Source organism: Caretta caretta, chromosome 3 (genome assembly GCF_965140235.1).
Source record: "Caretta caretta isolate rCarCar2 chromosome 3, rCarCar1.hap1, whole genome shotgun sequence".
NCBI lineage: Eukaryota > Metazoa > Chordata > Testudines > Cheloniidae > Caretta > Caretta caretta.
The window spans coordinates 110,515,521-110,528,093 of NC_134208.1; the positions used below are offsets into that span (position 1 = coordinate 110,515,521).

A 12,573-nucleotide genomic window follows, 5' to 3' on the forward strand; every position below is an offset into this window, starting at 1 on the left:
GTAAGCCCCTTGAGGATAATAGGGTTATAAGAAATAGTCAGCCTGTATTTGTCAAGACAAATCATGCCAAACCAACCTAATTTCCTTCTTTGACAGGTTTATTGGTCTAGTGGATGGGGGGAAGCAGTAGATGTGAGATATCCTGATGTTAGTAAGGCTTTTGACACTGTCCCACATGACATTCTCATAAACAGACTTGGGAAATATGTTCTAGATGAAATTACTGTAAGGTGGGTGCACAACTGGCTAAAAGACTATCGTCAAAGAGTAGTTGTCAATGGTTCACTGTCAAACTGGGAGAGTGTATTTAGTGGGATCGCACAACGTCAGTCTGAGGTTCAGTACTGTAATATTTTCATTAGTGACTTGGTAATGGAATGGAGAGTATCTTATAAAATTTGCAGATGACACCAACTGGGATGGGTTTCAAGCACTTCGGAGGACAGGATTAGTGTTCAAAATGTCCTTGACAAATTGGAGAATTGGTCTGAATTATCAACAAGATTAAATTTCATAAGGATGAGTGCCAAGTACTTTGGAAGGAAAAATCAAATGCACAAATATAGTATGTGTAATAGCTTGCTAGGGGGTAGTACTGCTGAAAAGGATCTGTGTTATAGTGGATCACATATAGAATATGAGCCCAAAATGTGATGCATTTGCAAAAAAGGCTAATATCATTCTGGGGTGTATTAACAGGAGTGTTGTATGTAAGATGTTGTATGTAATTCCCACTCTACTTGGCACTGGAGTACTGTGTCAAGTTCTGGGCCCCTCACTTTAGGAAAGATGTGGACAAGTTGAAGAGAATCCAGAGGAGAAGAATAAAAATGAGGGGGAAGGTTTAGAAAATCTGACCTATGAGGAAAGGTTGAAAAACTGGGCGTGTTTAGTCTTGAGAAAAGAAAACGGGGTGGGGGGGGGAGGAACCTGATAGCAGTTTCCAAATATAGTAAGGGCTGTTACGAAGAGAACAGCAGTCAGTTGTTGCTCATGTTTACGGAAGGCAGAACAAGAAGCAATGGGCTTAATCTGCAGCAAGGAAGATTTAGGTTCAATATTAGGGAAAACTTTCTAACTATAAGGGTAGTTGTTAAATTCTGGGTTAGGCTTGCAAGGGAGGTTGTGGAATTCCCATCATTAGAGGTTCTTAAGAATAGGCTGAACAATACTTGTCAGGGATGGTCTAGGTTTAGTTGGTCCTGCCTCAGTGCAGGGAGCTGGACTTGGTCACTTCTCAAGGTGCCCTACGTTTCTATTATTCTATAATTATATAAATCAGGGAGCTTTGTAAATAACCAGATTTGAGTACATTAGTGAACAGTGACCCTATATGATGAGAGTTTGAACTATATATTTGGTTTCTCTCACGGTATCAATTTATTTATTTTCAGGTAATAAACTGTATTATTGAAATCCTCCTTATAAGTATGAGAGAGCCCAAAGGTGATTGTATGGTAACTCCCTTTACCCCTGGCTAATAAAACTCTTGAGCACTCTATAATATATTTAAACACATGCCATGATGAAAAACAAGGTGACACACAGACTTTTAAATTTAAGGAAGACATAAACACTTAATTGAAATAGTTCTGTCTGTTGTATATGTGCATATATGGCAACAGAAGCATTGTGGTAATATAACAAAATATGGAAAAATGATCATGGGATTTTGCAAAAAGGAAGTTGAGATTTTTCAGAAGCATTTTGCATTGCTCTAACTCTTCTCCCACTAAAATCAATGGTAAAACATTTCAGTAGGAGCAGAGTTAGGCCAATACTGAGTGTGTTTGAAAATCTCACTCTTTATGATGCTTTATAGTGTGAAAAGGACTCTTCTTAAAATCACAGCTGTTTTTGTATTGTAGTGATTGGCAGTGTGTGCTGTAAATGAATTATCTGCTTAGGTAATACTTGCTTCAAAAATAGTTAAATAATATTCAAGATTTTTTTGACTGAATGAATGTAATTTTTTTCCACTACGTGATGTACAGACAGAATGCACACCCTTTCTGTGGTGAAAAGCAATAAACCATTAAAAAAACAAACATACTAACTGCCTCCTGGCTTTTGTGATCCACTGGATGTGGTGGTATCCTATTAAGTGTTTCTCTTGTTTCAGAATGTACTGAGAGAGCTGGAAAGAAGGAAAGCTGATCTGAACACCATCACAGAGAGCAGTGCAGCGCTCCAGGCCTTGGTGGAAGGCAGCGAGACTTCACTGGAGGAGAAACTCTGTGTTCTTAATGCTGGCTGGAGTCGAGTTCGGACCTGGACTGAAGACTGGTGCAACACCTTGTTGGTAAATTGTTTGTGAATAAAATATTTTGTGTGTGGTTCTTCTCTTGTCCCCCGCCCCCTCAACCAACCAACCACTAACAATTTAGAGTCCTCTTTCTACTTTGACAGTAAAGCTTCCACTGTGCCCATTGTCTTAAAGCAGTGGTTCCCAAACTTTTCGGCACCATGCCCCCTTTTTAATTTTCGAGAAACCCTCATGCTCCCCACCTCTCCTTTACTATCATCCAACCCCCCGCACCCCCACATCTAACCCCCCCTGCTCCCTGTCCTCCCCCCCCTGCAGTTTGGGAACCAATGTCTTAAAGGAAGCGGGGGATAGATTTTTTGGCAGCCCACTTGCTGTGCAGCCAGGGCAAGTGAAGTTATGAAGACGTGAAATGAGGAAGCAGGAAATTCTTTTGAGATAGTATGTGTTTCAGACTAGCTTACAGACGTTGGCCCCCACATGGTCTTTGGGAATGGAATGCACGTTGCTAGTGCCTACTTGCTACAGTGATGGAGCTACATAAATTCCTGAGCAGACAGATAAGTTGTCATTTTTAACTCACTACATTGGAAGTGATGCTTAGTCATAGTGAATAAAAACAGTGATATATTTTTATTTCAACATTCAGGCTTTTCTTTCTGGCTGCACTGTTAAATTCTTATCCAGGTCCTCATCTTCTCCAGTCTGACTTACTGCAATTTCTTTCTTGCTGGTCACCGTATCACACATGCCATGCCATTCCACTCCAATCCATTCAAAATGCACCTTGCCAGCATCACCATGTTTACTTATTGCATGGATCTCATTACTTCCCTTTTAAAACCCTACACTGGCATCCTCTATTTCACCACTTAAGTTCTAGCTTCTTGTCTTTACTTTCTGCTCTGCCCTACTTGTCCTGTCGAGTCCTTGATTGAGACACCTTCTTGCCTCTTCTGGTCCACCAGTGATGCCAGTCTTGTCCACCCATTTGTCAGCTTATCCCATAATTGTCTCTCTACCGTCCTCTACACCCCTCCTTATACATGTAGTGCTCTCCCCTGAATTAATCTGGATGGAAGGTCACTATCCTCTTCTCATCAAAATGTCACCTCAAGACCCATCTCTATTGTGACACCTATAAGAAATAATGTATCCTGTAATGGTTTAGTCATTAGTTGGGGATAGCTGATTTTATGGAATAGAATAAAATAAACCAAAATAATAAAGCAACCCCCACCTTACCCCTCTCCTGAACACCCGCCCCCCACCCCCAACTAGTTTTGGTACTTTTAAATATCTTCCCCCCCCCCCTTTTTTTTTTTTTGTCCTCATTACGATCATACTCATCTGTGACCTTCTCAGATTAGTCTGCAAGCCTTTTGGGGCAGAGGCTTTGTCTTATTATGCTTTTCTACAGCTCTTGGCACAATGTGTTCCCAATCCTGATTGGGACCCTCTCGGTGCTATCACAATACAAATAAATAGCAACATAGTTAATGAATCATTCATTTGATGACTTCCAGGGGTGGTATATAGTTCCATGTAACCTTTTCTAAGTAAGTTGCTATATCGCTTGTGGTTAGCATCATTGCATTGTAAAGAAAAAAAACAAGCAAAGAGTAATGGATTGCTCGCCCTCTGGAGTCTGCCAGTGCTGCTGCTTCATCTGCTTGGAAGAATCCTTGTTGAGCAATACAAAATACTGCTTTCTCCCCCACTCTACGGGACGCTGAATGTTCTGTGGGTGGCTTCCCCAGCTCCTGGTGGCTCAGCTGGTGATTGTGTAATACACTGATACTTTGAGGGTGGTTTTTCCAGTTCAGGAAAGCATATAGGGACCTGCTTTGAGTCCATCTCTACTCAGGACAGCTCTTAAACACATGCTTAAATTTATGTGCTGTCCTGAATAGAGATGCTTTCCTGAATTGGGCCCTGTATCTGTGTCTTAAATTAAAGAAGAAATCCCATTTGGCCCCCTGTTCTGCTTATCTGTCCCATTTCTCTCCTTTCCTCACTCTTTCTCTCTTTCTTTCTTTCTTTTCTCTCTTTCTTTCTCTCTCTCTTCCTCGCCTCTTTCGTGAAAATAACTATCGTGTTTCTCCCCAATGGGAACTTTGGAGCATCAGACAGAGGGAGTGCAGAGATGCATGTGTTTTCTGTTGCTAGCGCACAGCTTAAAAATTGTAAATATGTGAGCCAATCAGAGCAGAAGGATTAGTATATTCATCGCATGACTATTTATCTGTAAAGTGAGAAATGCATATCAGATGTGATGAATCAGAGGACAGGAATTGCATAAATGGCAACAAAACATCAAAACCACACTGAAAGCTATACAAAAAGGTATTCAATTTAAAAACAAAATCACATTTTAGTCTGAATTGTTTTTACCTACTATTGTTATGAAACATCTAAGATTACTATAATTGATAGAGATTAGAGGAAATATTCTGTTTTTGTCCTGCGTTTTCGTTGTGAATCTGACAGTCCATTTCAGTATTTCTCCTGTAGAGTCCGTCACTTTCCTTTTTCGTTTGTGTAGGTCTCTTACACAGCTACATGGGGAGAAAAATATCCTTTTAAAAAGGAAAATGCATGACTTTTCAATAGTCACAGTGGACTAGTGATGAAATTATGATGTTGTAAAACGGGAATTCTTAAATTCTAATCCTGTTTCTGCTACAGAATTGTGTGGCCTTGTGCAAAACACCTTCTTTACCTTTGTCCATTTCCTTGTCTGTAAAACTGGGACACTAACTCTTACCTACATCATCAGAGTGTAGATTCATTGGTTAATGTTTATAAAGTTGATTGAAGGTGTGAAAAGTGCTATAAAATGTTCAGTATTTTTCTTCCTAAAGAATGTGTAGCATTTTTATATTTCATTTAGGATTTCCCTACCTGGGACATTTACAGATATGTTTGTTTTTATTACTTGGATATATTTTTTGCTTCCCTTTCCAGAATCATCAGAGCCAGCTGGAAATCTTTGATGAGAATGTTGCCCACATAAGTACTTGGCTCTATCAAGCTGAAGCCCTGCTGGATGAGACTGAGAAAAAGCCAGTGAGCAAAAAGGAAGAAACAGTGAAGGTTGTAAACTTAATCTTTTAAAGCAGGGACTTATAAAATAATAGCACTTTTTGATTCCATGTGAGATTGAGCTAGCTTTTCTGTTGATTTTTCTCTGCACTGCAGTAACTTTCTGCTGCTTTTTCCTCTCAGCGTTTGATATCAGAATTGGATGATGTGAGTCTTCGAGTGGATAACGTGCGAGACCAAGCCGTTATCTTAATGAACAGTCGTGGCGTGTCATGCCGTGAACTTGTAGAACCGAAGCTGTCTGAACTGAACCGGAACTTTGAGAAGGTATCACAGCACATCAAAAGTGCTAAGGTGAGCAAGAAAGAGTCACAAAACCAGGAAGTTAATTTATATTTTAAAAACATTTGAATGTCTGTGTGGGTATACTACTACTAACAGCTTTGTAGGGATAACTTCATTTTAATATACAAAGATACTTTTTATCTATGTAAATCTCTATATGAGAAAATAAAGGATTCAGTAAGTAGCCAGTCACACCTAGCAATCAGCAGGTTTGAATCCTGAATTTGATCATACGTGAAAGGGTGTAGTGGCACTAAGGTGACTAGATGTCACAATTTTATAGGGACAGTCATGATATTTAGGGCTTTTTCTTATTTGGGCGCCTATTACCTCCTACCTCGGTCCTGATTTTTCACACTTTCTATCTGGTCACCCTAAGTGGCACTAACCTATTATCCAGTAGTCATTTATTTAGACGATAAAGTAAATCCATATCTTGGCATGATTGTCAGTCTCTGTTAGAGAGAGGCCACAGGACTAGGCTAGCCAGAGGCCTGCAGGCTGAAATTCATTGGCAGAAAGTCTCTGGCATGTACCAACATTCTACCTAGTTATCTCTAGTTATTGTAATGAGGCAACTCCTGCGATTTCATTACAAGTCCCATGATATTTTGGTATTTTTCTGTCATGGTCATGTGTATGATGAGAGTCTCACTTTTCTTTTTAATGAAAGCTAAGCTTCTTGCCCTTTTGGTTGTGGAAAATAGCTTGAAATTATGAACCTTAAAGGCTCAAATACCAGAAACCAAATGAAAACAGTCCAAACTAATTAATTTTAAAATCTCCTGATTTTGGGGAAACCTCATTCAGGATTTTTGAATCCTGGGGTGAGTAATACTGTTTGTTTGGGCAGGGAGGGGGTTAGCTTTATTTTCTGAAAATAAATAGTTCAGTATACAGTTTTATGGCCTGATCCTGCAGACAGGCATGCATACTGATAACTACTTACACAGAGAGTCACATTTACATGAGTTACTTCAGTATTTGCAGGATTGAGCCCTTAATTTGTGTGGTTTTTGTTTTGCTTTTGTGCTACAGATACTTGTTGGTCAGGAACCCTTGCCTTATAAATTTTCTGTCGAGCCAGAACCCCAGGAACCTGGAGTGGCTTCTGCAGACCTTGACAAATTTGAGAGTGATTTACAAAACATGTTAAAAGTTGTGGAAAAACACATGGAATCAAGTGATGAAGATGAAAAGGTTTGTGAGTAATGGATAAATTAAGCAGCTTGATCACCTCTTCTTTGTTTCTTTAAAATACACTGCTGAATTAACTGATCTCTCTGAAAAGGAAATTTTGATATCTCAATGAATATGTAATACCACAATTTTCATAAATACTAGGATTGGAAGAGACCTCAGGAGGTCATCTAGTGCAATCCCCTGCTCAAAACAGGACTAACACCAACTAAATCATCCCAGCCAGGGCTTTGTCAAGCCGGGCCTTAAAAACCTCTAAGGATTATTTTACTGAAAACCACTTTAAATTGGCAGTAAAGTAGAGCGGCTGGGGCAGAATGAGGGGATGAGTAGAGTAGCTTCTCCTCCTCTCCCTAGCATGGATAAGCTGTACTGTCTGCCTTGTTCACCCCTGCTCTTTGGCTGGTGCAGTGAGAACTCCCCATCCTGTCTCAATCTATTTTAATGATGGCTTTATATGTCCTTTAGTCTTTGATGCTTGTGGAGAATTGGAATTTCTCAGCTCCAATTTGTTTTGGGTGACGGTGGGATGCTTAACAGGTCTGAGTGTTAATTTTGTTAGCATTCAGGCAGTCCACAAATCCATTTTGAATACTCTAACTTGGGCTTTCTGTAAATGACCATAGGCTTCTATAATTTTTAGATGGATGAAGAGAGAGCCCAGATTGAGGAGGTTTTACGGAGTGGGGAGCAAGTGTTACAGCGGCCCATGGAGGACAACAAGAGGGAGAAGATCCGCTTGCAGCTGTTGCTTCTGCAGACAAGGCACAACAATGTAAAGGTGTGACTTCAGAGTTTTAACATGACTGACTTCTGGTGCAGTCTACCTGGTGGACTTCTGGAAGCCGATTTGAAATCTGATTGTGACCACGTAGTAGCCTGGTTTAGGGGATGAAAGCCTTCAGCATATTTATTGTACATACAGAAAAAACGACTGACTGAAACTCAGTGATCCCTAATTCCAAAATATTCTCCAAAGTTATAGTTTTGTGTTTCTGCAGTTTGATTTTCTAAATGTTTAAATCTGTCCCCCGAGCCAATCAGAACTTGTTGTAATTAATTAACCCCCACATCATACTAAACAGAATCTGAGCTCGATTTAAAATAAATAAGTAAAACCCCCCTCGCCCCCCATTAATTTTTCTCACACTGCGTATCCCCCATGCCTATTTTGTTATAGGAACTGAGGTCTTTCCAAAGGAGACAGGCGGTGGAGCTCTCCCCTGCGTTCTCACAATATAAGAGAGAACAGGACAGTCTGTTGAACTGGCTGAATGAGGCAGAGCACCATCTGTCAGGACTGCACGGAGAGGAAGATGAACAAAAACTACAGGTAAATACAGATGTTTAAAAAATTAAGAGTGAAGGTAATAAATGACTTCATATTAGAGTTGTGTGCTGTTGCTCAGGGATATTCTTTTGATGCCATCATGGTAAGGAGTGTGTCCAGAAGGGTTGTATTAATTTTTCCATTGTGTCAGTCTGGGATTAGCCTGGAGCATTGTCTTATCATTACTGGGGGAGCAGTAGCAACCCCTGTCTAACTTTCTTTTAAATTGGTTATTCTTTGAGTGCTTGTTCACGTCCATTCCACATTAGGTGTGCGCGTGTCGCGTGCATGAGCATTGGAAACTTATCCCCTTAGTGGCTCCCGTTGCACCGGCGGGGCCCCCGAGTGGCACCACTGCGCTGTGCATATATACCCCCTGCCGCCCGACCCCCTCCACTTCCTTCTTCCCGTCTGTGACGGCGTTGGAACAACCTCTCTCTCTCTCGTATGAGAGCAGTCCCTTAGCCTCTCTCTTATATACAGCTGTTATCAGTTAGTGAGCTTACCTTTGTTGTGGACACTTAAGTGATTAGGTGCTTGGAGGCTTCCAGCACCCGCCCTGGGCCGCAGGGGTTGTGCCACATGCCGCAAGCCTATGCCAGTTAGTGACCCCCACAGCTCGTGTCTACGTTGCCTGGGGGAAGAGCATCAAACTGAGCGGTGTAAGATTTGCAAGGCGTTCAAGCCAAGAACAAAGAAAGAAAGAGACTTTCGTTTGAAGCAGTTGTTGATGGAAGCCGCATTGCAGCCACCGGGCCCAGAGCACCCGACATCAGCTCCGGCTTCCTCGGTGTGTACTGCTTCGGAGCTGTCGGGAGACCTGGCACCGGCTAAACACCGAAAGCTGTCGGCTCCAGAGCACCAGACTAGGCCCCGGCACCGATTGTCCTCCCCGGTGCGGCCCGTGGCGCGGCCAAAAGGAAGGCGCGGACGTTCCCGGCATAGGAGGCCGGTGCCTTCCAAGGCCCTGAGCGCTGATAAGAGCGGGAAGGCCGCTGTACTGGTGCGGCACCAGTGGCTTCGGCACCACGAATCCCACCGAGCCCAGGCCGCAGTGAGCTCAGTGCGGACGATGGGCTCGAGGACTTAATGGGTCAGCCCTCCACGCCTGGCACCTTTGAGGCGGCAAAGGACCTCATTGAGCTGTCGGCGATGAGCCTCCTCCTGTACAGGGAGAATCCGCCGGCACCCTTGCCACTGGTGCTGTTGAGGGGTAATCTGGCAATGGTGCGCCGTTCAAGGACACTGTCCCGGCATCGCTCCTGGAGTTGGTCTCGGTCGAGCTCCGCGTCTGTGGACGTGAGCTGGGGCTCCTGGTCAACGTCCTCAAGTCCACTCTCATGCCCACTCAGAGAGTGGAATTCATAGGGGCGGTTCTGGACGCGGTGCAGGCCAGGGCAAGCCTTCCAGTATCCCAATTCTGAGCTATCCAGCAAGCAGTGACCTCCCTGCACCAGTTTCCAATGACAACGGCCAGGTGCTGCCTGTGGCTGCTGGGCCACATGGCAGCATGCACGCACATGGTCAAGCATGCCAGACTGTGACTCGGACGCTGCAGGCGTGGCTCACTTGGGTGTACTGCCTGGGCAGGGACCCCCTGGACTTGTTAGTGACAACCCCAAGGGACGTGCTGGACTCCCTGCTGTGGTGGCAGTCCCAGCCTGTGGTTTGCAAAGGCATCCCCTTTGCCATCCCACAACCGGACCTGATGCTGGTGACCAACGCATCAGACCATGGATGGGGGGCTCACCTGGGGGACCTCAGAGCTTGTGGTCCAAAGCAGAGCGGTCACTCCATATCAATGTGAAGAAGCTCAGAGCGGTTCGTCTAGCCTGCTAGACCTTTCACGCCACTCTGAGTGGTCACAGTGTGACAGTTCTGACATATTTCAGAGGAACAGCCGTGTTAGTCTGTATTCGCAAAAAGAAAAGGAGTACTTGTGGCACCTTAGAGACTAACCAATTTATTTGAGCATGAGCTTTCGTGAGCCACACTACTGCCATGTTTTATATAAACAAGCAGGGCAGGGCCTGTTCCTCGCCGCTCTGTCGCGAGGCTCTCCTCCTCTGGGACTTTTGTATAGCCCACACCGTTTTCCTCGAGGCGTCCTATCTCCCGGGGGCGCAAAATGAGTAGGTGGACTACCTCAGCAGGTCATATCGCATGCATGAGTGGATGCTCAGAGTGGATGTCGTGCTTTCGCTCTTCCACAGGTGGGGGTTTCCGCGGGTAGACCTGTTTGCCACCAGGGACAAGGCCCAGTGCCCGCTGTTCTGCTCATTCCAGGACCACAGCCTGGGTCAGTGGCAGACGTGTTTGTGATCCCATGGGGTGGGGGCTTGATGTATGCGATTCCCCTTGGTACACAAGGTCCTGCTCAAGGTACGCAGGGTCACAGTGGTGGTCCTCATCGCCCCGGCGTAGCCCCGCCAGCACTGGTACACAACGCTCCTAGAGCTGTTGGTGGAGGCCCCGGTAGTCCTGCCCCTACACGGGGACCTCATCACGCAGGACGGCGGGTGGCTTCTCCACCCCGACCTGCAGTTGCTACGCCTGATGGCATGGAAGCTTTGTGGCTAAATGCCTTGGAGAGCCAGTGCTCCCTTTCTGTGCAGCAGATTCTGCTTGGCAGTAGGAAACCCTCTACCAGGGCTACCTATATGGCCAAGTGGAAAAGGTTCTCTTGTTGGTGTGAGCCCTGACAGGTACAGCCGTGCCAGGCCCCGGTGCAAGCCATTCTCCTGCACCTCAAGCAGCAGGGGTTGGCCCCGTCCTCACTCAGAGTGCACCTGGTGGCCATTTCCGCCTTCCATCCAGGGTTTTTGGGGGGCTTGGTGTTTTCCAACCCAGTGGTTGGATGGTTCCTTAAAGGATTAGAGAGGATGTTTCTGTACTCACGCCCCCCAGGCCCTCTTGGAACCTTAACTTGGTCTTCTCTAAGCTCATGGGACCCTCGTTTGAGCTCCTCGCTACCTGCTCCCTCCTCCACCTTTCCTGGAAGGTGGCATTTCTGGTAGCCATTACCCTGGCCAGAAGGGTGTCTGAGCTGAGGGCTCTCACCTCTGAGCCACCGTATACAGTGTTTCACAAGGATAAGGTGCAGCTCCGACCGCACCTCAAGTTCCTCCCTAAGGTGGTCTCCCAATTCCATTTGGGCCAGGACATTTGTCTGCCAGTGTTTTTTCCAAAACCCTGTACGGACCCGAGTCACCACAGCCTACACACCCTGGATGTCCGTTGAGCCCTGGCGTTCTATTTGGAGTGCATCAAGCCCTTTCATAAATCCGTGCAGCTGTTCGTGGCCATAGAAGAGAGGATGAACGGCCTCCCTGAGTCGGCGCAGTGGATCTCGTCTTGGATTACAAGCTGCATCCAGGCGTGCTGTGAGCTCGCAGGTGTTCTGGTCCTGGCGGTCAGGGCCCACTCGACCAGGGCGCAAGCGACTTCCACGGCTTTCCTGGCACAGGTCCCAATCCAGTAGATCTGCAGAGAGCCACCTGGTCCTCGGAGCACACCTCCACTACGCGGTCAACCATCAGGCCAGAGAGGACGCGGCAGTTGGCAGAGCGGTCCTCTGAGCAGTTGTTCTGTGACTCCTACCCTCCTCCAGAGGTAAGCTTGTGATTCACCTAATGTGGAATGGATGTGAACAAGCACTCGAAGAAGAAAAAAACAGTTACTTACCTTCTCGTAACTGTTCTTCAAGATGTGGTGTTCACATCCATTTCCCACCCTCCTACCCCTCTGTCGGAGTTGCTGGCAAGAAGGAACTCGGGGGGGTTAGGTTGGCAGCGGTATATATGCACGGCGCAGTGGGGCCACTCAGGGGGTCCCGACGGGAGCCGCTAAGGGAAAAAGTTTCCGACGCTTGTGCACGTGACGCGAGCACACCTAATGTGGAATGGATGAGAACAACACCTCTCGAAGAACAACAGTTACAAGAAGGTAAGTAACCGGTTTTTTTTTTGTATATAAATACTTATTACAGGCAAGTGTTCAGTGCTGTCTCTAGTTAAGGTTCTCAGCTTCCTCTAATCTTGATACCAAACTTTGCAAATTAGCTTGATGTGTACTAGTAATATTTTTGATCTGTTACGTCTTCAGATATTTTTCTCAAGATAGTTTGTTCACTTGAAATTTATTTTTAGCCAGTCCATAATTTCATCTAGTCTCAGAAGGGAAGCCTCTCCCTAGTTGGCCATCTTGGCTGCAAGAGGGCGATTTGACAGCTTGTACCTTTTAGGATTTCTTAGAATGTCTGGAGATGGTGCAGCATCCATAAACGTATTAAAAGAAAAGAGTTGTAGAATAATATCTGTCGAATGTTAAATGGGGGAGGGGGGGAAGCAATCCAGCTGCTGATGATTGTGGACTGTAGGAGGTGAGG

General features: G+C 45.1%; 1 protein-coding gene across 2 annotated transcripts in view; it reads left to right on the forward strand.

Moving 5' to 3' along the window:
- UTRN (utrophin) overlaps window positions 1–12,573 on the forward strand; it is a 577,632-nt gene that overhangs the window by 215,644 nt on the left and 349,415 nt on the right. For both annotated transcript variants that reach the window (XM_048844328.2, XM_048844327.2), the window contains 6 exons: window positions 2,123–2,302; window positions 5,234–5,362; window positions 5,495–5,665; window positions 6,695–6,856; window positions 7,500–7,637; window positions 8,037–8,189. In XM_048844328.2, coding sequence (XP_048700285.2) covers window positions 2,123–2,302; window positions 5,234–5,362; window positions 5,495–5,665; window positions 6,695–6,856; window positions 7,500–7,637; window positions 8,037–8,189 — 933 coding nt within the window. The remainder of the gene's footprint in view (window positions 1–2,122; window positions 2,303–5,233; window positions 5,363–5,494; window positions 5,666–6,694; window positions 6,857–7,499; window positions 7,638–8,036; window positions 8,190–12,573) is intronic.